Raw genomic sequence first — 26,219 nt, 5'->3', positions numbered from 1 at the left:
ATTAATTAATTAAAAATACTGAAATATTGATTAATCATTTTTTTCCCTTTCTTGTGTTCTTTATAATAATAATAATAATAATAATAATTACTATTATTATTTATTTATTTATTTTAAAACAAACGATGATTAAATGCTTGAATTTTAGGGGTTAAAGACAGTTTTTTACGTATTTTTTGTAGAAACTTTTTTACTTAACTAAGTAATAAATTTATACAGAGTTCACTTTCATAAAAATCATTGTGGTGCAAATAGCGTACATTTGTTTGGCATTATTTTTTTTAGAGTTGTCATGGTAACAGGCTAGTCATTTGCACCATAATGATTTTTATGAAAATGAACCGAACGTATATTTATTTTAAGAAACTGTAGAAATTTTTTTAAAAAGTTCGCACGCATAGAGAGAAAATAATAAAAAAACATGCTGATTTCTGTACAACTAGTTATTAGTTTTTAATATATTGTAAAAAATGCCATCGAGAAAGTCAATTTATTTTTTTTTTAATTCTGACGTCATTCATTTTTCGTTAGTGTTTTAGACAGTACACAATTTTATCTTTCTGATAAGTATAAAAAAATTAAAAAATAAAACAAAAAAAATCTCAAAAATAAGAAAATAAAATAAAAAAGATACGTAATAAGTTATTGAGAATATGACACAAAGCTTTATTTCTTCGTTTTTACTTTATTTTAAAAAGGATGATTTTTTGTTTATACAAAATTATTTGTGTATTTTTGTGTTTAGTTGTCATGTTAAATGTTTTTATGATAATTTTCAAAAAAAGTAAAAAAAACTCGACAAAAAAAATTCAAAAATGAGAAAATAAAACAAAAAAGATAGGTAGGTTATTAAGAATATGACACAAAGCTTTATTTCTTCGTTTGTACTTTATTTTATAAAAGATGATGTTTTATTTTTGTTTATATTTTTGTGTTTAGTTGTCATGTTAAATGTTTTCATGATAATTTTCGAAAAAAACTTTAAAGAACAATTGACACTTATAAAATAACGCTTCTAAATACTGAGAAATGCCAAATGATGACCTTCGTGAAAAAATAGTACCTTCAACTCCAAATTACAAACTTAATTCGAAAGTGTTGCCAATAATAATAATAATAATTTAGTAGTAAAAAATCTTGATGCATTTTTTTATGATAATAAATTCTTATTCAACTATCACAATGAAAATGCTATCGCAAAAGCTAATAGAGTTCTTGTCTGTATTAAGAAATATGAGAAAGATATTATAGTGTTTTACAAACGTTCTGTAAAAAATGTATTAACTGTTAAATCTTGTAAATATAAATGTTTAGTACCGAAAATAAAATAAATAAAAAACAAAAAGATAAAGCCAATTATCATTAACTGTCAGTATTTTTTTATTTTTATTACTAGATTTATTTTTTTAATTTCTAATTTCATTTTTTTTCTAATTACAAGTAAGATAAGACATTCAACATAAATGTCGGTTATTTAAAAAAATTAAGACTGACAAATGTCAGTATGATTACAAAATGTAGCAATAAAAAACCATTTTTTAATGAGTAATAAATGAATTTTTGTGTCTGTATACGAGCATATTTCATTATTTTTATGTTCGTAACTTGTTAGACGGCTAAAACAGCATACTGAGTGACGTCACGCTTGCAGCGCTCTACATTACCGATACTGTTACCGGACAATCTCCCATTATACAGAGTATATAAAATTATATACTCTGTGTTCCCATTATTGCTGGTGTTAGGGTTTGCGAAATAAAACAATTTTTATTATTGAAAAATTTAATAAAGTAAATGCACACATTGTTATTATCACACACAAAGGTAACAAAACGCAACAGTGGCCCCGTTGGTGTCTTTTGATTCAAACGTAGAATAAACGCACTCTCGATGTGGAAATTAGCAAGTCGTCGTCATAGAATTTCGTTTCAATGACAACATTGCCGCTGGAAATGAAATTATTGATTAAACTCGATTGATTTGCGGCAATTTATACTTGAGGACGGACGCGGGCATCATTTCAGACTCAGGTGCTGCCTCCATGATCGATTGCCATGTATTTGTCGATTCTGGCATAACAAAACCAAATTCGAAGTACCACTCTTCAAGACACCGTCCCTTAAACAATACTTTCTGCACACAAGCCAATAAAACACCGCTATTTTGCACATGTTACCTGCTCCAGACGAAATTTTTCGATTTGTTCTTTGGAACTAAAATTAAACTCTCGAGATACTGCACGACATTTGAGGATGTTTTTAGGTACGTGAGCTTCATGTTCCACGTCCGGAAAGCTCAAGTCCTCGCAACCTTGCCAGAAAACGGTCCCACCGTCGGCGTCACGCAAACAAACCCAATTCCTACGCGATTTTTCAAATTTGCCCCCAAAAAAAAACGATACTCACACTTGAAAACCCTTAAGTATCTCTTCGGCGCGAGTGCTCTCGGACATTCTCCCGAAGAAGGCAAGGGGCGAATTCGTTGTTTGGATGCGATTTTGAGGCAAACATAGAAACTAACCTCAAAAAAGCAAAGTTTTGACAGCTGACAGTGATGACACGATCAGCGCGTCCTCTACTTTTTCGAATTTTTCCGTAACTATTATTAATTCAATTTGAAAAAAGTGCTAAATTAATGATAATAATGTTTTTTTTATTTTACGCATTACTAAAGATTAGAATATGAAACGACATACAAAAAAACTGGGCAATGAATTAAAGAAGAAAAAAAAACACAGTCGAATGCCCTATCGAAGAGCATAATATCCTGCAAAAATAAAAAAAAATGAAGGATATAAAAAGGGTAAAAAAAATAAAGTTTGCAAAATCGGGAAATCTTAAAGAATCTTTAAAAATTCATTAAGGTCCCAATGGGTGTTTGTCCGAACATGATTTTTTCACAGTCAAAGGCCCTATCAAAGGGCTTAATCTCCTGCAAAAATAAAAAAATTGAAGGATATAAAGAGAGTGAAAAAAATAAAGTTTGCGAAATCGGAAAATCTTAAAGAATTTTCAAAAATTCATAAAGGTCCCAAGGAGTATTTGTCCGAACATGATTTTTTCACAGTCGAAGGCTCTATCAAAGGGCTTAATCTCCTGCAAAAATAAAAAATATTGAAGGGTACAAAGGGGGTGAAAAAAAATTAAGTTTGCGAAATCGGGAAATCATAAAAAAAAAATAAAAATTCATTAAAGTCCCAAGGGGTGTTTGTCCGAAAATGATTTGTTTTACAGTCAAAAGCCATATCAAAGGGCTTACTCTCCTGCAAAAATAAGAAAAATTGAAGGATATAAAGAGGGTGAAAAAAATAAAGTTTGAGAAATCGGAAAATCTTAAAGAATCTTTAAAAATTCATTAAAGTCCCAAAGGGTGATTGTCGGAACATGATTTTTTTACAGTCGAAGGCTCTATCAAAGGGCTTAATCTCCTGCAAAAATAAAAAATATTGAAGGGTATAAAGAAAGTGAAAAAAATTAAGTTTGCGAAATCGGGAAATCATAAAAAAATTTAAAAATTCATTAAAGTCCCAAGGGGTGTTTGTCCGAAAATGATTTGTTTTACAGTCGAAAGCCATATCAAAGGGCTTACTCTTCTGCAAAAATAAGAAAAATTTAAGGATATAAAGAGAGTGAAAAAAATAAAGTTTGAGAAATCGGGAAATCTTAAAGAATTTTAAAAAATTCATTAAGGTCCCAAGGGATGTTTGTCGGAAAATGATTTTTTTACAGTCGAAGGCCCTATCAAAGGGCTTAATCTCCTGCACAAATAAAAAAAATTGAAGGATATGTAAAGGATGAAAAAAATAAACTTTGCGAAATCGAGAAATCTTAAAGAATCTTTAAAAATTCATGAAGATCCCAAGGGGTGTTTGCTCAAACATGATTTTTTTACAATGAAAGGCCCTACCAAAGGGCTTAATCTTATGCAAAAATAAAAAAAATTGAGGGATATAAAGAAGGTGAAAAAAAATAAAGTTAGCAAAATCGGGAAATCTTAAAGAATATTTAAAAATTCATTAAGGTCCCAAGGGGTGTTTGTCGGAACATGATTTTTGTACAGTCACAAGCCCTATCAAAGGGCTTAATTTCCTGCAAAAATAAGAAAAATTGAAGCATATAAAAAACGTGAAAAAAAATTAATTTGCGAAATCGGGAAATCTTAAAGAACCTTTAAAAATTCATTAAGGTCCCAAAGGGTGTTTGTCAGAACATGATTTTTTTACAATCAAAGGCCCTATCAAAGAGCATAATCTCTTGCAAAAATAAAAAAAAATGAAGGATATAAAGAAAGTGAAAAAAATAAAGTTTGCGAAATTGGGAAATCTTAAAGAACCTTTAAAAATTCATTAAGGTCTCAAAGGGTGTTTGTCCAAATGTGATTTTTTTATAGTCGAAGACTATCAAAGGGCTTAATTTCCTGCAAAAATAAAAAAAATGGACGGATATAAAAAGGGTGAAAAAATAAAGATTCTTAATTTTTTTTTTATTTATTTAAATATTTAAAAAAATCGAAAGTAAAAGCTTCTGGAAACATATTTAACGGAGAGTTAAATTTAAACGTCAGTTAAAACATAGCAACGCTAATCAGATACGCACTACCTTAGCAACTAATTGGAAAAAAAACTTAATATATAATCAGACATAAAGATATAATGCAAACACTGTCGAAAATAATATAAAAAAAATGTAATGTAAAAAGGTCCGAGACCATATTTTTATCTTCATCGGTTTAGGTACAATTATTAGGTAAATTAATTATATTAATTATATATATTATATATATATATATATATATAAATTTAATTTATTGTCGAATTTGCATTTTTTTTAATTGTTTTGCGCAATACAAGACACTAATTGTTGATTTTTTCAATAAGTTGCTGTCATTTCCGCTAACTAAAGTCAAAAAAATATGAACTGAAGCACCAAAAACCTAACTTAAAAATGTAACTTTCTAGAGGTGTATCTCGTGAAAAAAGGCTCAAAAAATTTTTTGTCATAGGAACTTTTAATTCAGTTTAATGTCCTTTATCAGCACCCGGGAGATTTTAAGAAAGCAAACCTCAACAATTCTGTATGTTATTCCAAGTAATTAGTGAATCAAAATTTGTTTTCGTCTTTGGATTACAGAACCCTGTAATCGCGCCCAGTGGCGCACCAGGTGTAAATCCCCGACGAACTTGCGCAAAAGTGGCAATTTCCGCATCGATTTTCCTTCAAGGTAGTCAAAAAATTTGATGGGTTCGCACGGACGTGGCGCATTTAGCCACAATAAAACCCTAATCGGTTATCGCACAATTTCCTTTCGGTTTAATCAGTGAGCTGCAATCAGTGAAATGGCTCCAAACAATGGTACAAATCTTCCAAACGCATTTTTTTCCCTAATTTTACTCGAATTCCAGAAAACGAATTCAAAGGGCGTCTCATTGCCGCCGTTAAAAAGGAAGTCAAACAAGTGATGGAGGAGTCGGTGACTCGAAAATTCGTCCACGAAGAAAGTGGCTCTGTGACGTCGCTGTGTGCGGCCGTGGAGGCGTGTTTGTCCCAGGGTGGGATTGAAAAAAATTATTTCCCCATTTATATGAAAATTATTTTTTAAGGGTTGAGACGCCGCGCTTTGGGGCTTTTTAAAACCTCGTCAACGACGGCCCTCTTGCACAAAATCGCAAAGCATTGCAAGGAAGCGGCGATTATTTCCAAAAGGGTGCAGGAAATTGAAAATGCGGATCCGACTAGAAGGTCGTCGAGTAGTAGCGAGAGTATGAATAAGCCAACTTTGAAGAAAAATGCTTCTTTGCCCTCGAACCCGCTGCCGAAGTATTTGTGGATTCGGCTGGCTTTGTTCGAGAAACAGTTGGCGAAAATTATAGATTATTTGGTTTCGAATGCTAATAAGTATTACGATAAGGATGCGCTCGTGGCTGATCCAGATTATGGGAGTATATTAAGCTCGCTGCTAGTGGGGCCCTGTGCTCTGGATTATTCCAGGACTAAGACACCGGACCATTTCTGGACGGATCCACCAGCTGACGAGTTGGTAAGAAATCAAATTTTTTTATCGGTTATTTTTTATATCATCAAAATAAAACTAGTATTTTAAAATCAATCCAAGTTGAAGTTATCGCTTATATGAATGAAAAATATGATGATCGCTCGTAAAAGCAACATTTTTTTAATTTATTTTTATCGAAATTTCGCAAAATACTTGCATTCCTGGATGATATACTTCATAATAATATCGTTTCTCTTATAGGGATTAATAATGTGATTGCTTTTTCCATAGATACGAGTACAGGTAGTACATTTTTTTTCTACAACTGGTTACTATGGTATATTATTTCATTCTCTTATGGTCTTTTTTTATAAACGATTGTCAGTGTCAAAATCGAGTATAAAAGTAGTTCATATCGCCTTAAAAGGGCAAATTGAGAAATTAATTAATTTATTTATTTTTAATAATTTTTTGATTTTTGATTTTTTTATTCTATTGGTGATTTTTTATTCTATCGGTGAAAAATTTAAATAAATTAAACAATTTAACAAAAATTTTTTTCTTTTTCTTTACTTGTATAATAAACTACTATTTATCAATTTACTGCTTTCTTGGTTTAAGAAAATCTTGCTAAAATAACGAGTTTTTGTTTCAAATGCGTGCTTAATAAGCGCTTCAAGAAGCAAAAGTTACATCATTTTCAATGGAATTCGCGGATTTTTGTGAATTTTTGGGTTCATTTTTAACGAAATTTTGCAAAATAATTGCGTTCCTGGATGAAACTTTATAATAATGTTATTTTTTTATTCATGTGAACAAAAGGTACGTTAACCAAAGCATGTTTAAACGCCAAGAAAAGAGTCGAAATAATACGATTTTCGACCTGATTCTGGTATTTTTTGGATAATTTTTGACGAAATTTTGCTGAACAATTGCAATTTTTGATTAAAAATAATTTCTATCCAATTTATTAAGCTCAGTTTAGCAAAATTGCGTAGGAAACTACGTTTTTCTCTCAACAATGTGCTTAAACGATCAAAACGGTAAAAACTGGTCCATTTTTTATGAATTTTGAGACTTATCTGTTAATTTTTGGTGAAATTTCACTAAACAACTGTGCTGAAACTTCCGAAAACGACTAAATATTTTTTTTTCTTTTTTTCTATCAATTTAGTGATTTTTCTGTTGTGTTTTGAGAATTTTTTTGAAATAAAAAAGTTTCTGAACGTGTTAGAGCCGTTGAAAAAAGAAAAAAATTATTAAGTTTTTGACTCAGCTTATAATACTTTGGCAAAATACTTCTAATTGCGTTTCTAATTTCTGGGTGAGCAACGTTCTAAAATGCTTAAAAAATGAGAAAAAATGTAGTTGAGTACATAATTTAGTGATTTCACACTTCTTTCTAACAAAATTTCACAAAAAAATTGGTTCTGAAGTGTTTAAATAGTCGAAAAAAGACACAAGTTAAACCATTTTTAATCCAAACAAATATTTTCAAATAACTGACTGAACAATTCTCGTTACTATACTATTACTGCGTAATTTAAACCTGTTTACATTTAGGTGTAATCATTTATGTTGTTGCCGTTTAGTTAAAGTTTAAAACGTAAAACGCTATCTTGAAAATTAAAAATTAAAAACAAATAACTATTTTTAAACTGAAGGTAAATGAAATAATATTGGAAAGAAAGGGAAGAATACAGTAAAATAATAAAACATCGGACAATTTAATCAATTCATTTCTAATTTTTTTTAAATTTTTTACTTTTTTACTTAGTTACGTTAGATTAATCAATCTTTATATAAAATAAGAGACATTTATTTGATATAAACCTAATAATTTGTGACACTATTAAAAGATCCCAAACAATAACACACCCTTTTATGATATACTGCGACTTTATTTCTGAATAATCGATCGTTTTAGTTAAATTACAAAACTGATACTGATACTTTATGTATGCGACTCATTTTTTACACAACAATGATTGCAATTTACAATTTTTTTTTGTTTAAAGAATTAGCGTCTGTGTAAAAATTTCTCTCATAATTGGTTATGTAATTTTAAAAATTCTCCCTTGTATTCAACGTCTGCTGACTACCCTTGATCGTGTTTTTGTTGGATAATAAAGATAATAATTTATCATATTTTACAGAGCAGTTGTCCTGCGAAAAAGTGTAAATATCTTAACCGTAGATTAAAAATTATGTATAAAAATACTTATCAAATTTTTTGTTAAAATAGAATTGTTTTAAAACTTTGTTTGACTTATTGGTCTTGATGTTTCTAGAAGTGTTTTGTCTCCCGTATTTTTATTTTTTTTTCGAAAATGAACCGTTTTCGACTAAAATAATAATAATAAAATAATATATAATAATAATATGTAATAATATTATATAATAATACAGGGTGCTCAAAAAATGGCGCACCAACTCAATGGAGTGTGGTAAAGAATTGCTTACATATAAAGGTAAAAATAGTAAAAAAATTCTTTGCATTAAAGTTATTGATAAACAACGAATTTTAAATAAATGATATGTGGCAACATTGTCTAACAGTCGTGATCGCAATAAAATTTGATCAACAATAAAAATAAATTATTTTTGAAACGGTTTCCTAGGAAATAACTCCCAGCGTTGGCACATCTACAAACTGTGATTTTTTTGATGAATTTTAATTTTTTAAATTAAAAAAACTGCTAAAGTCTTATGGGAAATTTAAAAATAGTTATTCATCGTTGTGTTAGGGAACGATTACTTAGTGTGAAACATAGAAACATTAAAAAATAATGAAAACTGAAGAAGTTAACAAAATAAGTTTGTAGCTCCAGATTTTTTTAAATATGACTTTAGGAATTTTTTCAAGATTTTTCCCGTGATCTACACATGCTTCTCAACAACGTACCACTGAGTTGGTGCGCCATTTTTTGAGCACCCTGTATATAATAATATATAATAAAAAAAAATAAAAAAAAAATAAAAAAAAATAAAAATAATAAAAGATGAGAAGACACAATCGATATCACAGAAAAGTGCTCGATGATAGTTTTCGAACCTAAATTAAAAATTATCAAAAGTATAAAACTACTGGGCGTTGCCTTTGATCAAGAATTGCGTTTCAAAAGCCATGTCCCTCTTTTAGTAAAAATTTCAAATTAAAAAAAAACTCTGTCAAACACTGTATTACAGCCAGTAAACTTATACAGAGTCGCTAAAAAGTATGGATACAGTTAAATATTTTCAGAACGGTTTAACAGAAAACCTTGAAATTTGGGGAACAGTTAAAAGTGTTTAAATTCTATCATCTGAGAGCTTTCTCAAATTTTTATCGTCATTTATTTTGAAAATTCAAGGCTAACTTGATTTTTTTTAATGGGACGAAGGGTCGAATTTAACATTTTTAAAAGAGCATTTTTTTTAATTCAATGATGTAACATGATACCCACCTTTACTTTAATTAAAATGTAAAAAAATAAAAATTCAAAAATTTTCTGGAATAGTAAAACTAAGTTAGTTTTGAAAATACTGTTAGCGATATCCGTCACTTGTATTTTAGCCAAAAATTAAACTTGGGTGCAATAATTAGTTTAATAATGGCACATTTAAGTAAAACTGAGCGAAAAAAATTCTCATGTTGGTTTATCATGGAGGCAGAAAGCCAAGAAGTTAGTGGAAATCAGTTTGAACATCGTTTGTAGCATAAAAATCAAGTATTCCGTGTTTAAAATTCCTTAATTAAAACGTGTTCTTTTTTAGTTAAAAGTGTTATTTTAACAATTATTTTTAACTTTTACTTATTTTTTGGTTAATGAGCTAACGATAGGCAAAGACAACATTTCCAAGGCCAACAAAATTTTACATTTTTCAAAATTCTTAATTTTTTCGATTAAATTAAGGTATGCATGTGTGATACCATAGAACTCAGAAAAAAATGCTCTTCTCAAAAATATTAAATTTAACCCTTGTTGCTATTTAAAAAAATCAAGTTAGCCTTGTATCTGAAGAACAAATGGAGATAGAAATTTAATAAACATCTGAAACGATACAATTTATATACTCTTACGCATATACCAAATTTTAATAAGTTTTGATGAATAGTTTTTATAATATTTAACTGTATCCATACTTTTTAGCGACCCTGTATAAAAAACAGATAAAGTTGGAATATTTATTAATTCAGTAACTGTTCTTTTGCAATCTTGTTTTGCATTTTTGTATTATTATTTCTATTACTACAAGGACTCCTATACTTTTTTTCAAATTTATTACTTATTTATTATTTATTATTATATATTTATTGCATTTATTCTAGTTTTAGTTATTTTTGAGTTTATATTTCATTTTTTTAGTTGTGATTTGAGAGAAGTTAAGTTAGAACGGTGTATGGTTTGCGAAAAATTAAATAAATAAAGCGATTTAAAAAAAATTGAAAAAACCCTTAGGTTCAAAGACATCGAATTTCAAGTGGGCACTCAACCCCGCCATCAGTCCGTCGCCCAATCCTCAATTTCCGGCGTTCCCTCAACGCCAGTTCCGACGATTCGATAACAAATCGAACCAACACCCAGCACTTGGCTAAAGACTACGTCGAAAGTCTGCACCAAAACTCTCGAGCCACTTTACTATTCGGCAAAAACAACGTTCTAGTATTGCCTGTAAACGCCGATGTTTCCCAACCTATGCCCGGCTACCTCAGTCTGCACCAAACCGCAAGCGGTTTAACGATCAAATGGACGCCTAATCAATTAATGAACGGCTTCACTGACGAAGTCCAGGATAAAAGGTAGAAAAAATAAACCAGATAATTTTATCCTCATTATTTTCCAAACAGTGTGTACTGGGATTATGCTTTGCAAGTGCGCCTCGATGAGATTGTCTACGTGCACTGTCACCAGGACAGTGAAACTGGAGGCACTGTTATTCTAGTGGGCCAGGATGGGGTGCAAAGACCACCGATTCATTTCCCGAAAGGGGGGCACATGTTGGCCTTTCTCAGTTGTATTGAGACGGGGTTGTTGCCAAGGGGGCGTCTGGATCCGCCCTTGTGGTCGCAGAGGTCGGGGACTAATTCCAATAAACGCCGAAGGCCTCTTCCGGCTCTTTCCGAGACGGAGGAGACCACCAAAGATTACGTTTTTCGGATTGCTGATAACAGCACCCATAAAGACATGCGTAAGTAACAAAATGTAAACTTATAAAAATTGTTGGAATTATATAATCGAGGTAGTATATAATTCTATTTCCCTTTAATTATTTATCTTTTAATTCAATATTTATTCCTCTCGCATCTACTAGACAAAAATTTTGTCTTTCAGATTCTTTTTCAATTTATTCAAAGAGAATATTTCTTTATTCCACTGTTTCTTCCTCCTTTTCACTCTTTTGTTCTCATTTTATTTTTCCTCATTTTTTTATTATCCTTCTTCCTCAATTTAAAGAATTGTGTAAAACCATTGAAAAAACTTAAAAAATGAGAATATTTCTTTCATCTCCTCAGCTCCAATTTTATTTCAGCTAAGGAAGTAGTGTATATTTTCCTTTAATTACTACTTATTTTTTAACTCGTCGACTTTTTTAAGCTACAATTATGTCATTCTGATCCTTTTTTCCATTTCTTCGTAATCCAATTTTTTTTATTCCACTGTTTCCTCAATGCTTTCTACTCTAGAATTTTTTCCACAAAATTTTTGTTGTTTGAAGTCTAAAGATTTTCTTTAAAACTAAGGTCGTAGTATATATTTTCGTTTAAATATTATTTATTCTTCGACACTGTCAAAATTTGCGGTTTTTCTCCTGTGTAAGGAAGTTTTGGCAACTGTTTGGCATTTCTCAGTACGAAACGTCAGATTATTTTTAAAAAATTTAAAGCAATTTTAAGCCTTGCTGAGTCCATTTCGAAGAATAAAATGTTGTATTCAACTCGTTTTTGTGTAAATCGGTTCATTTATTTCGCCTCGTGGATGATAAACCACTCGTTTTCACTCGTGGTTTAAAAATCCACTCGTGAAATAAAGCGTCCGATTTACACTCAAACTCATTAAATAAATAACTATTATCTTTTAACTCATCGACGTTTTTAACTTAAAATTTTATCTTTCTGGTTCTTTTTTCCATTTCTTCGTGCTCTACATTTCTTTCTTCCACTGTTTCTTCCTTCTTTCTACTCTTTTGTTCCCATTTTATTTTTCCTACTTTTTTTATTATCCTTCTTCCTCAATTTAAATTGTGTAAAATCAGTAAAAAAACTTTAAGTATAAGAATATTTCTTTTATCTCCCCAGCTCCAATTTTATTTCAGCTAAGGAAATAATATTTAATTTCCTTTAACTAAATATTTAAAATAAATATTTTTAACTCGTCGACTTTTTTAAGCTAAAATTATTTTTTAACTCATCAAGTAAAAACTTTAGCTTAAAAAAGCTAAAATTTATCTATCTAGTCCTTTTTTCCATTTCTTTGTGGACTAAGTTTCTTTCTTTTACTGTTTTCTCCCTACTTTCTATTCTTTTGTTCTAATTTTATTTTTCCTCTTTTTATTATTATCCTTCTTTCTCAATTTAAATCATTGTGTAAAACCAGTAAAAAATTATAAGAATAGGAATATTTCTTTTATTTCCTCAGCTGTCTTTTGAAACTATTTTAAAATAGTTCTACTAACACATTATTAAAACTCCAAGATTTCTTCCTTAGAAGTTCATATTTTCTATTTCGAATCTAAAGATGATTTCTTTTAAGTCGATATTTCGATAACAATATTTATTACAGCTAAGGAAGTAGTATTTATTTTCGTTTAATTATTACTGATTTTTTAACTTGTCGACTTTTTTAGGATAAAATTATATCTTTCTGATCTTTTTTTTATTTCTTCGTAATCCAAATTTCTTTATTCCACTGTTTCCTCAATGTTATCTACTCTAGAATTTTTTCCACAAAATTATCTATTGTTTAAAGTCTAGAGATTTTCTTGAAATCAATGTTTCTGCTTTAGCATATTGCAACTGAGACAGTAGTATATATTTTTCTTTAAATATTATTTATTTTTTAACTCAATGACGTTTTTACGCTCAAATTTTATCTTTCTGGTCCTTTTTTCCATTTCTTCGTAGTCTAATTTTTTTTCTTCCACTGTTTTCTCCCTACTTTCTACTCTTTTATTCTCATTTTATTTTTCCTCTTTTTATTATAATCCTTCTTTCTCAATTTAAATCATTGTGTAAATCCAGTAAAACAACTTTAAGAATAGGAATATTTCTTTTATCTCTTCAGCTGTCTTTTGCAACTATATTTTAGAATAACTAACACATTATTAAAAAGTTTTCTTTCTCAGAATTTCTTATTTTTTATTTTAAGTCTAAAGATTTCTTTTAAGTCGATATTTCTATATTAGTATATTATTACATCTAAGGAAGTAGTATTTATTTTCCTTTAACTATTATTATTTATCTTCTAAATTATCGACTTTTTTAAATCAAAATTTTGTGTTTCTGGTCTTTTTTTCCCATTTCTTTGTGGTCTAAATTTCTTTCTTTCACTGTTTTCTACTCTTTTCTACCTCTTTTGCTCTCATTTCTCCTGTTTTCATTATTTTCCTTCTTACCCAACTTAAAAAAAACCTGGACCTTTTTTTTTTCATTTTTCCTTGATTTTAACTTCCTTATTCCACTGTTTCCTCTCCGATTTTTAATAAAATAAAATTCTAATTTTGTTTCTCTTTCTTCATTATCATTTGCCTTTCTCAGTTTAAATTATTGTGGAAAATCAGTTAGAAAACTTTAAGAAAAAGAATATATCTTTAATTTGTTCAACTGTTTTTTGCAAATCCACACTTGATTTCTTTTTTAAAACTTCTTAACTTTTGTTTGGAGTCTAGAGAAGATTTTTTAAGTCCGTGTTTCTGCATTAGCATATTACAACACAGGTAGTAGTAGTATCTATTTTTCTTAAAATATTCATTTATTTCAATGTTTTCCTCTGTCATTTATATTTTTATGCCAAAAAGTTGTGTTTCTTCTGATTCTTTTCTTTTTTCCTCTGTTTCTTGTTGTGAATTTCTTTTTTTTTCTATTTTCACCCTACTTTCTCACTTAATTTCTCTCATTTTATTAATCCTTCTTTTATCCATATCCTTCTTCCAGAGTTTACATGGTTGCTATAAGACCAGTTAGAAATATATTTCTTTTATCAACTCAATTTAATTTAACAACTCCATATTTTAAGAAGCTTCCTCTGACATTTCTTCTTCAAAATTTCCCAAATATCTTTTGCGCATCAATATTCTGAAGTCTCTATTCATATAAAAAAAAATCTTTTTTAGCAAATCTTGGGGATAGGTACCATCTTTATACCTCGATTGCTTTGTTTCATTTCGTTTTCGTCAAAGCGATTTTTTTTATCTTTTACAATAATTTTCGATACTTTAAATTTAAAAACTTATTCTTCACTTGTATAAATTTTTACGTAACCTCCACTGTCCTAGAACTATTTATCTGTCAATTCTTAATTTCTTTGCTTTCTCGTTTTTATCTTCATAGCCTTCTCTTCTATTTCTACTTGATTTGAATACTCTTATTCCTGTGCTATTTTTCTTAGCATTTTTTCAAAATTCGTCCTTAAAAACCTTCCAATTTTTTCAGTTAAACGAAACGAACTAATGGACACGCACATTTCCTTGCCGCCTAAAGCCCGCGTCCAACTCCCCAGCACAAGTACAAGTTCCGAAAGCTCAACCAAGAGCTTTAGTATAGACCAAAACGCGCCCGACAGTCCGCCAAGTATTTGTATTCAAGCAGTCTGTGATTCCATGAAACGCCAAATCATCTCTAGGGCTTTCTACGGCTGGCTGGCTTACTGCCGCCATTTATCCACCGTCAGGACCCACCTTAGCGGATTAGTTAATTCGAAAATCGTCAACGGAGAGGGTGCCAGTGACGGCATCACCGTAGAGAAATGGAACGAACTGTGCATCGACGGTGTAGTGAGTGACTATGAGGAAGTTTACCGTCTCACTTACTTCGGGGGCGTAGCCCACGACCTCCGCAAAGAGCTCTGGCCCTACCTCCTGGGCCACTACAAATTCGGCAGTACAGCCCAGCAACGACTAGAACTAAGCGAAGAGACCAAACAAGCGTACGAAAACACCATGTCCGAGTGGCTGGCAGTGGAGGCAATCGTGCGACAACGGGATAAAGAAACGCAAGCCAATGCTATCGCAAAACTGAGCAGTGAAAGTATGAGTGGAGAGCAAGTGCCAGCTCAGATCCAGCGCGACCTAAGCAATGAAGTAGTGCTTTGGCGATTAAGTGACCCATCTAATGAGCAATTCCAGGTTTTCGAAGATATGTTAAGTGATGAGGATTCGGAGGAAAAACCGCCACAAACACGACGGAACACTATTAGGTATGAGAGCGATGGGGAAGTGGCAGAAGATGAAGTACAAGTTAATACACATGAGGAGTTGAAAGATTTTATACATAATGTTATTGTGACTAACGCTAGCGTGGATATGGGGAATTTGGGTAATGATAACGATGTAAGTCATAAAAATAACTTGGATGCGGTTGCTGAAGAAAATTCGTCACTTGATGCCTGTATTGAAGCGCATGGGTTGGCATCACCGGCTAGGTCGGCCTGTGTTTCCCCGGCTAGCTCCAATGGAGGGGTGTACAGTGTAAGTAATAATGTGTAAATGTCGTATTTTGTAGATCCCTAATACTTGTGGCGGGTTTAAACCGTCCAAACATCTCATACATTTATTTGAACGTAGGACCTATGCCAAGGTGCGATTTTTAACTATTTATTATTTATTATAGGAGGGTTATCATTTAACGTAACTAATAAATTTCATTTATGTACAGCATGATACTAAACAAACCGACAAAATTTTATCACAGCTTTCCAAGGATTAAGTAAAAATGATCTGTACCATATTTACATTCGGTTCACTTTCATAACAACCATTGTGGTGCAAATTGCGTTCTCTTGGCATTAACTTTTATATGAGTTGTCATGGTGACAGATTAGTCATTTGCACCATAATGGTTTTTATGAAAGTAAACCGAAAGTACGTTTTTATTTTGAATGACTTCAAACTTGTGGTATTGAAAAAAAAGTGCCCCATTTTATCAAGAAAATTGATAATACACTGCATAATACTACCTACAAACGCATCAGTGGCGTACGCATTATAACCAATATAACTTTAAAGGAAGAATTTTTTACAATTTTTGTTTTCAGAAAGTACTTATTTGATACTACCATGGGTAGAATTTTGTCCGTATGTTTAAGGATCACATTGTATAATTGGCTTAAGCCGACAAAATATTGTTGCAATATTGAAAAATGTTGTCATTTACATTTGTTTTGTTTATTATTGATAATTACAGCGGGTTATAAACAGTCAAAACAAATGAATAAATCTCGAAAAATAACCTGACTCTTGAGTTAGTTTAGATTTTTTTTTAATTTAGCTCAAAGGAGCGGTAGAAGTGTTTACTCAGGAGTTATTTGACTCTAATTTATTTAGAGCGAATCAATTTATTTGAACGTAGGCTCTCCCACAATTAACATTTTAACAATTGATTCAAAAAAAAAATTAAGTCCGTAAATAAATTGATGGTGTCTTCAATCATTTTGCATTATTATGACGACAAAACTTATTGCAATATTGGAAAATGTTGTCATTTACGTTTGTTTTATTATTCTTAATAATAGTGACTAGTGAGGGATTATAAACAGTCACGACCAATCAACAAAAGAGCAAATAAATTTAAAAAATTAAAATTCAAATTAAAAAAGAATTTAAAGAAAAATGAGTGAGACATTCTCGGGTCCGTTTTTTGAGAAAATAAGTTTGGTGAAAACCGTAATCCGCTATCGTCTTTTGTTTTCGACTTATAAACAAAAGTTGACATTTTAGCGAGATCTTAAAAATTTCATATCTTTCTTATTATAAAAAATACACAGTTGAAACATAAACATTATACATGCACTTTTCTACAGAGAATTTAATAATGTTATCAGCAATTTTTTTTAATCATTCGTTTAGCTGGAATAACATAAAGTACTATTTTTTTAAATGAGAATCATAGTTGGCTACGACATTTTCGAAAAACTTATTTTTTTCTGAACTCAAAACAACATAAATACAGTTTGATAATTTTAATATTTTTGATAAAAAATATATTTAAAATATCTGAAAGTCGTTGGCCATGGAAAAATTATTTCACATAAAACGTGTGAATAATCTAGAAATTTTGTGAACGATTATTAAAGTAAAAAATGTGAAATTATAAAAATAAGCTCTGTTAAAGTTATTTTCAATTGGACAAATATACGAGAGTCGCAGATTTTAACCAGATAAAAAACGTGCAGAAAATTGCAAACGATGTGTCACTACCATTTGATGCCACCTTTTTATGATTTAGTAAAGTGCAATGGAGGTGACGTTGATAATGTTCTGTATTTTTTACCGCAGATGGAATTTGCTTTTGGTGTTTGGATTGTCATTTTTTGTAAAATAAAATTTTATTGATACGCAATCATACAATTAATAAGATTTTTCTTCTTCCGACATTTCTTGTTTAAAATTGAAAAATAGAATGACAACGTCAGCTTGCCATTTTAAATATAAAAACAAATAATTTCTATTAATTGCAAAAATTTGATCTAATAAAAATTTATTATGCTGTTTTTGAATTAATTAGGGTTTAAAAAATCATTAAATTATAAATACTTGTTGGGGAATACAATTTTCTTAGTTTTAATTAAAAATCCAAAATTTTTTCATGGCCTACTATAAAGAAAAAGCGAAATGTTTTGTTTTACCTTAAATATTTAAAATTAATATATTACACAAATAGACATAAATCAGAAAAAATAAGCTTTCCGAAAATGTCATAGCCGACTATGATTCCTACTTAAAAAAATACAACTTTATGTTATTACAGTTAAACGAATGGTTGAAAAAAATAACATTATTAGATTCTCTGAAAAAAGTGCCTATAATGCCTTTGTTTCAAATGTGTATCGTTTTTAATAAGGAAGATATGATTTTTTTAAGATTTCGCTAAAATGTCAACTTCTGTTTATAAATCGAAAACAAAAGACGACAGCAAGATGCGGTTTTGACCAAAATTATTTTCTCAAAAAACAGACCCGAAAATGTGTCACTCGTTTTTCTCTAAACTTCTTAATTTCGGGTGCCTCATCTAAAACGGATTGTTATGAAATTCAGAATATACATATTTGGGAGGTGGTTTTTCAATTACGAACAAAAAAATGACCACAAGTTAAAAGTTTAACACGTTTTACTATTAGATAATTAAATTCTGAAAAATAGATGTCCACACAAAAAATTAACCAAATCGTTTGTAAAATCAAACGAAAGAATTAGATATTGTTGCTAAAAACTTGATCCAAATTTTGTAATCTAGATTTTGAATTTCACAAATATCCCTTGACAAATAACTGAGATTGAAGCTTGAAATTCTTAGGAGAGACACTCTGTATTTCTCATATACGTTACTTTTGTTTATTGTTGATAATTGTGACGGATTTACGCACTCAAAACAAATCAACAAGAGAGCGAATAAATTTATTTGAGCGTAGGACACAAATCATCTATTACATAACACAAATAATACCGCTTTCAGCAAGAACTGCTCGAGACTTTCGGCCTGAACCTGCACCGAATCGAAAAAGACGTGCAGCGATGCGACCGCAACTATTGGTATTTCACAGTCGACAATCTCGAAAAACTACGCAACGTCATGTGCACGTAAGCCCCACCTCACCCAAAACCGAATTTTTCAATTCAAATTTCTAGGTACGTCTGGGAACACTTGGACATTGGCTACATGCAAGGAATGTGTGACTTGGTCGCCCCTTTACTAGTAATTTTCAACGACGAATCATTAACTTACGCCTGCTTTTGCCATTTGATGGAACGAATGGTTGAAAATTTCCCAAACGGCAATGCCATGGACTGCCACTTTGCCAACATGCGCTCTCTGATCCAAATCCTCGACTCAGAAATGTACGAGCTGATGCACTCACACGGCGATTACACACACTTTTATTTCTGCTACCGCTGGTTTTTGCTCGACTTTAAAAGAGAGCTGGTTTATTCGGATGTTTACGCGACTTGGGAGGTGATTTGGGCCGCACAACACGTTGCCTCAAGTCATTTTGTCCTGTTTTTGGCCTTGGCCCTTTTGGAAACGTACCGAGATATTATCCTGTCCAACTGTATGGACTTCACAGACATAATCAAGTTTTTTAACGGTAAGTTTATTCAATAAATTGCACGAAAATGAGAGTTTTTACAGAAATGGCTGAACGACACAACGCTTCAGCCGTTCTGTCTCTGGCCAGAGATTTGGTGCTCCAACTGCAACTGTTGATTGAAAACAAGTAGAACTCGATGTAGTGTCTCTATTTTACGTACTAGATGGAGGAGAAATCAAAAATACCTCACTATTTTTAAAATGTTAGGTCTCGGGCGAGGTGATTGTTTCATTAACCCAACAAAGTGTGCCAAATGTTTCAGTTTTTGGAAATAATTGGTTAAATGTGCTTCATATTTTTATATTATTGTTGTTGCATTGGCGTTTTTTTCGCAACGTTTGGATTCTAAAGTGTTAACGGTTTGTAAGATACGATATTTATTTTGTTAAAAAAGATAGTTTGTGTAAAATATTAATATACATATGAATATATATTTTATAAAAAGTTAGGGAAGGTGGAATTCAATTCTATATTCTGTAGTTTATACACTTAACAACAAACAACTATTACCAAATACAAATATTACAACGTCTTAACTTACCACTATTTTCATGTATGAATGTTTAAATGTGCCTTTTTTAAGCATCTTTCACACAGTATTTTATCCGTATCAAGACGTAACAAAGTTCAAGCGGGACTTTATTGCAAACAGTGCCAAAGCAGGCCCGCTTAGCTTTCTTATCTGATGATTTAACGAAATGTAAATAGAACATATCAATCTTCTTATCTCATGTTGTACCAAATATAGTAATTATTTAATATACTACTGTGTGTTTCACTCGGAATCGCTATTGGCGGCCAGGACTTCCCCTAACACCGTTTCGTGAAACGTCGGGTCGTAGCAACGACCGAATACTGTTTTCGCTTTCTTACTTCGGGGAGATTCGGGTGATTTTGGTATGACGTCAATGTCTTTCACATGCTCGCTTTGTTTCATCAACTCGGGTCCGTTTTTTGAAAAAATAAGTTTGGTGAAAACCGTATTCCGCTATCGTCTTTTGTTTTCGACTTATAAACAAAAGTTGACATTTTAGCGAAATCTTAAAAAATTCATATCTTTCTTATTATAAAAAATACACATTTGAAACATAAACATTATACATGCACTTTTTTACAGAGAATTTAATAATGTTATCAGCAATTTTTTTTAATCATTCGTTTAGCTGTAATAACATAAAGTTGTATTTTTTTAAAATGAGAATCATAGTTGGCTACGACATTTTCGAAAAACTTATTTTTTTCTGAACTTAAAAAAATATGAATACAGTTTGATATTTTTAATACTTTTGATAAGAAATATATTTAAAATATTTGAAAGCCGTTGGCCATGGAAAAATTATTTCACATAAAACGTGTGAATAATCTAGAAATTTTGTGAACGGTTATTAAAGTAAAAAATTAGAAACTATAAAAATAAGTCGTGTAAAGTTATTTTCAATTGAACAAATATACGATCGTGGAAGATTTTAATTACATAAAAAATGTGCAGAAAATTGCAAACGATGTGTCACTACAATTTATTGTCACTTTTTTACGATTTAATTGCAATGGAGGTGACGTTGATAATGTGGCGTATTTTTTTACCGCAGATGGAATTTGATTTTGGTGTTTGGATAGATTTTTTTTGTAAAATAAAATTTTATTGATACACAATCATACAATTAATAAGATTTTTTTTCTTCCGACATTTCTTGTTTAAAACTGAAAAATAGAATGACAACGTAAGCTTGCCATTTTAAATATAAGAATAAATAATTTTTATTAATTGCAAAAATTTGATCTAATAAAAATTTATTATGCTTTTTGAATTAATTAGGGTTTAAAAAATCATTAAATTATAAATACTTGTTGGGGAATACAATTTTCATAGTTTTAATTAAAAATCCAAAAATTTTTCATGGCCTACTATAAATAAAAAGCGAAATGTTTTGTTTTTTCTTAAATATTTAAAATTAATGTATTACACAAATAGACATATCAAATCAGGAAAAAGTAAGCTTTTCGAAAATGTCATAGCCAACTATGATTCCTATTTAAAAAAATACAAGTTTATGTTATTACAGTTAAACAAATGGTTGAAAAAAATCGCTAATAACATTATTAGATTCTCTGAAAAAAGTGCCTATAATGTCTTTGTTTCAAATGTGTATCGTTTTTAATAAGGAAGATATGAATTGTTTAAGATTTCGCTAAAATCTCAACTTCTGTTTATAAGTCGAAAACAAAAGACGATAGCGAGATGCGGTTTTGACCAAAATTATTCTTTTAAAAAACGGACCCGAAAATGTCTTACTCGTTTTTCTCTAAACTTCTGAACGTACCGAGATATTATCCTGTCCAACTGTATGGACTTCACCGACATAATCAAGTTTTTTAACGGTAAGTTTATTCAATCAATTGCACGAAAAATGAGAGTTTTTACAGAAATGGCTGAACGACACAACGCTTCAGCCGTTCTGTCTCTGGCCAGAGATTTGGTGCTCCAACTGCAACTGTTGATTGAAAACAAGTAGAACTCGATGTAGTGTCACTATTTTACGTACTAGATGGAGGAGAAATCAAAAATACCTCATTATTTTTAAAATGTTAGGTCTCGGGCGAGGTGATTGTTTCATTAACCCAACAAAGCGTGCCAAATGTTTCAGTTTTTGGAAATAATTGGTTAAATGTGCTTCATATTTTTATATTATTGTTGTTGCATTGGCGTTTTTTTCGCAACGTTTGGATTCTAAAGTGTTAACAGTTTGTAAGATACGATATTTATTTTGTTAAAAAAGATAGTTTGTGTAAAATATTAATATACATATGAATATATATTTTATAAAAAGTTAGGGAAGGTGGAATTCAATTCTATATTCTGTAGTTTATACACTTAACAACAAACAACTATTACCAAATACAAATATTACAACGTCTTAACTTACCACTATTTTCATGTATGAATGTTTAAATGTGCCTTTTTTAAGCATCTTTCACCAGTATTTTATCCGTATCAAGACGTAACAAAGTTCAAGCGGGACTTTATTGCGAACAGTGCCAAAGCAGGCCCGCTTAGCTTTTTTATCTGATGATTTAACGAAATGTAAATAGAACATATCAATCTTCTTATCTCATGTTGTACCAAATATAGTAATTATTTAATATACTACTGTGTGTTTCACTCGGAATCGCTATTGGCGGCCAGGACTTCCCCTAACACTGTTTCGTGAAACGTCGGGTCGTAGCAACGACCGAATACTGTTTTCGCTTTCTTACTTCGGGGAGATTCGGGTGATTTTGGTATGACGTCAATGTCGTTCACATTCTCGCTTTGTTTCATCAACTCGAGAAAACTACTCTCTTTACTCGTTAAATCGTCCGCTTCGTCGGTAATTTTAGGCGGTTTTTTCGTGGCAATTTTAGGCGAACTCACAGTTGCAATTGAGGAATTTGTGTCGGAATATGGATCAAGCGTTGCAACGATGAAACTGACTTCGAAAGTTGGGTTTTTTAAAACCATAGATAACGGTCTACAAATCAAATTGACTTATTTGTGCTAAATTGATTGATAAATTGACGTACTTTCCTCCGATTTCAAAATTTAAATCCACGTTGAGGTTAAAAGTTTCGGCAAAATGGACTAGAGTACGAAATGGTTTCAAAGAGAAATTAATTGATGAGGTTTTCGTAATGAAGTACGTCAGAAATTCGGTTGAGTTTAAATTGATTTGAGTTCGCATCATTTTTGGACGACACGGCGTGCCTGAAAATATTTATCTTTCCTAGTTTTTCTAATTTTTTTAGATGTCCAACGCAACAATGTGATTATTAAAATTTAATTCATAATTCAAGTAAAATGATTTAAACCTGTTTTATATTTATGTATGTATTTATTTCGTCGCTGTTTAGTTAAAGTTTAACGTAAAAAACTATCTTGAAAACTTAAAAATTAAAAACAAATAACTATTTTTAAATCGGAGGTTAAGGTAAATGGAATAATATTGGAAAAAAAGGGAAGAAAACCATAAAGCCATTTAATCAATTTATTCCTAATGATTTTTAATTTTTTACTTTTGTTTAATTTTTTACACTCCTTTGTTGTGCTCCAAAACCATTCGTGCCACAATAGAACGTCTTATAAAACTCGTATAATAATATACTGTTATCGAAATTTCGCAAAAGAATTGCGTTCCTGGATGAAACACTTTATAATAATGTCATTTTTTTTGTGCAGTTTTGTGAATTTTTCGCACAAATCGAGTTTAAGCGCAAGATGTCTTGATTCAGTGATTTTTGGGTTAATATTAGCTGAATAATTTTTATTAAAAACGTGCAGAACTGGTAAAACCATATCATTTACGATCCCATTTATTAATTTTTGAGCGTGGTTTATCAAAATTGCGAATTTTTTTTCAATAATGTCCTCAAACGAACAAAAATCCAAAAACTGTTGTATTCTTGCACTAATCTTTAGGTTTTTCTGTTAATTTTCGGTGAAAATTTATCCACGCAACTGAGTTAAAATACCCGAAAAGGGCAAAATAATATAATTTTCGATGCAATTTAGTTATTTTTTTGCTGCATTTCGAAAAATTTTGTGAAATACAAAAAAAAACAACGCTTAAAACAGGCAACATTGCGTGTCTTTTCGACCTTTGGAGTTATTTTGATCGAAATTAAGGTGCTAGAAAGGTTGAAAAAAGGGAAATTATTGGCTAAATTTAGAAATTTGGCGAAATAATTGCCATACTGTGATTTCTGACTGAATAACGTCCCAAAATGCTTAAAAAAAAGAAAAAATATTGTTTAGTATTATTTAGTTATTTAGTTTTTAATCCAAAAAAGTGTTTGAAAAATAATTCTCGTTACTATACTTCAACAATTTAATTTAAACCTGTTTTACATTTATGTATGCATTTATTTCGTTGCTGTTTAGTTAAAGTTTAACGTAAAACACTATCTTGAAAATTTAAAAATTAAAAACAAATAACTATTTTTAAATTGGAGGTTAAGGTAAATGGAATAATATTGGAAAGAAAGGGAAGAAAACAGTGAAATAATAAAAAATCGAAAAATTTAATCACCAATTTATTCCTAATATTTTTTAATTTTTTTTTTGTTTAATTTTTTACACTCCTTTGTTGTGCTCCAAAACCATTCGTGCCACAACACAACGTTATATAAAACTCGTATAATAATATATTATTATAACATTACATACAATTTTTAAATAACATATCAAAATCTGTGTAATTCACAGAAATTCGTCATTTTTATCCCATTTTCCACCACTCATTCAAGGGTGCATAAACTACCAACAGCGCCCGCTACTGCCAGATTTTTGGTTAAAACAGCTATGCTGATTATGATAATAACAAAGCAGGACGAAGAAAAGTGCAAAAATGCGATGTCAAGGACAATGTTATTTTTTTAATCAAAATTAAAATCCAGAACCCGATTACACAACATTTATAGTCTTAAACAAATTTTAATTTGTAACTAATTTCAAGAACAATTTAGATAATCACTTTGTTGCGTTAAAAATCTAAAGAAAGTATTTAAATTAATTAGAAAATTAAAACGGATATCAAATAGTTCCTCGTCTAATTTGCGTTAATACGGTTTAAATAATTTTGTATAAATTAAATACATTCAGTAATTAACACGATTAAAATATCGTTGATGTTACAAAGATAACACCACAAAATTATGCTTCCAAGCTGATGAAAAGATTTACTGCTGCAGTTTAAGTTTGTTCCATGCTAGTAGGCCAGGCTTATAGGAATGACATTCTTTTTGATCGTGACTGTACTACTTAAAACTAAAATCGACCTGTTCGAAAAAAAATTTTTTGGAAGTCACTATTAACCACAACCATTAACAAAGATATAAATTTTGTACGTTAGTTTTGGTTCAATCTGTATAATAAAAATCCATTCTGTTCATTCAAATTCATTGATCAAGAAAGCTGTGGCTGTGGTTCAATCAAAGGCGCCCTCTGGTGAATAATTTTGCGAAATTTTAAATTAACTTAAACTTCAAGTTAAAGTCAAAAATTTTTTTGACTTTGTAGCCCACGATTTTTTTATAAAAAATGTGTACTCACCTAAGCAATAATTTCGCGCCACAACCTTGGCTTTTGTGATTTCAAACGTAACTTCATCGTCTGTGAGATTAAACATTGAAAGCAGTTGATTATAAAACGAGCTGGAAGCTGATACGTTATTGCACCCTGAGTTGGTGGTAACACCAATTGATAACGTTTCAGTGTCCATCAGACGTAACTTGTGCACCATCACAATATCGTCACATTTGTACTTCATTTTAAAAATGATAAAATCGCTATCTACCAAATATTCAACTTTGAAATATTCAAGCTAAAAAAAAAACCGTAAATATACTTTTTTTTGTTTTATACGTCTCACTTTTTTCTCTAGATTTCCCTTAAAAAGGGGCAGGAATATCTTCATGTGTATCTTACAACTGATGTCTTCAGTTGAATCATTTTGGTTCACTTCATAACTACTGAAAAACGCCTCTTGGAACGTAAAGCGGGAGCAAACTGTCTTGCTCGAATTTAAAGTTATGAAAGCCAAACCATCAGTTTTTGCTTCTATGAACAATTCGTCGCCGATTTTAGAAAGGGCCTGAAGGGCCTTGGCTAAAACTGTAATAAAATAAGTAAAAAATAACCTCACATTTTTTTACCTTTCATGTTTGTCCCCGGAATTATGCAGTCCATAATTGTTTCGAGCCAAATAACCGCACATTAGTCAATAAATTGGAAGCTAATAAGTGTTTTTATCAAAATGAACATTTAATCTGAAGCCCCAACTTTTCAAATTGACAAGCCGGGTGTTTGACAATTACGAATTCCTTCTTTACCGGCATGTAACATTTTTATTGTATTATCATTATTGGTGAAAGACGTAGCCGAAATTAATTAAACTAATTAAAATTCAACGT

General features: G+C 30.6%; 3 protein-coding genes and 1 long non-coding RNA gene across 4 annotated transcripts; 2 read left to right on the top strand and 2 right to left on the bottom strand.

The window, feature by feature from the left end:
• Positions 1-1,764: 1,764 nt before the first annotated feature.
• On the bottom strand, positions 1,765-2,564 carry PrBP (Prenyl-binding protein). Its single transcript, XM_008196660.3, has 4 exons — positions 2,406-2,564; positions 2,177-2,360; positions 1,997-2,133; positions 1,765-1,946 (listed from the first exon to the last, which is right to left on the bottom strand). The coding sequence occupies exons 1-4, from the start codon at positions 2,450-2,452 to the stop codon at positions 1,865-1,867; spliced, it is 450 nt and encodes a 149-aa protein (XP_008194882.2). The 5' UTR covers positions 2,453-2,564; the 3' UTR covers positions 1,765-1,864.
• Positions 2,565-5,194: 2,630 nt separating this feature from the next.
• LOC657420 (small G protein signaling modulator 1) lies at positions 5,195-20,037 on the top strand. Its single transcript, XM_008196664.3, has 10 exons — positions 5,195-5,351; positions 5,402-5,548; positions 5,600-6,036; positions 10,434-10,774; positions 10,823-11,163; positions 14,624-15,270; positions 15,316-15,657; positions 18,641-18,765; positions 18,814-19,271; positions 19,316-20,037. The coding sequence occupies exons 1-10, from the start codon at positions 5,336-5,338 to the stop codon at positions 19,402-19,404; spliced, it is 2,943 nt and encodes a 980-aa protein (XP_008194886.1). The 5' UTR covers positions 5,195-5,335; the 3' UTR covers positions 19,405-20,037.
• On the bottom strand, positions 19,730-26,145 carry Rad9. The gene is made up of 6 exons (XM_064358189.1): positions 25,962-26,145; positions 25,679-25,920; positions 25,360-25,630; positions 22,836-23,016; positions 22,435-22,783; positions 19,730-20,262 (listed from the first exon to the last, which is right to left on the bottom strand). Exons 1-6 carry the CDS (start codon positions 25,993-25,995, stop codon positions 20,050-20,052), a joined length of 1,290 nt encoding a protein of 429 aa, XP_064214259.1. The 5' UTR covers positions 25,996-26,145; the 3' UTR covers positions 19,730-20,049.
• Positions 21,358-22,419, top strand: LOC135266911 (uncharacterized). The gene is made up of 2 exons (XR_010335117.1): positions 21,358-21,653; positions 21,699-22,419. It is a non-coding gene; the product is annotated as an uncharacterized LOC135266911 (long non-coding RNA).
• Positions 26,146-26,219: the final 74 nt, after the last annotated feature.

The sequence above is a fragment of the Tribolium castaneum genome, chromosome 8, assembly GCF_031307605.1.
Source record: "Tribolium castaneum strain GA2 chromosome 8, icTriCast1.1, whole genome shotgun sequence".
NCBI classification, from domain to species: domain Eukaryota; kingdom Metazoa; phylum Arthropoda; class Insecta; order Coleoptera; family Tenebrionidae; genus Tribolium; species Tribolium castaneum.
Note: the sequence above shows the minus strand (reverse complement) of the source record. Positions and strands in the feature narration are given on the sequence as shown.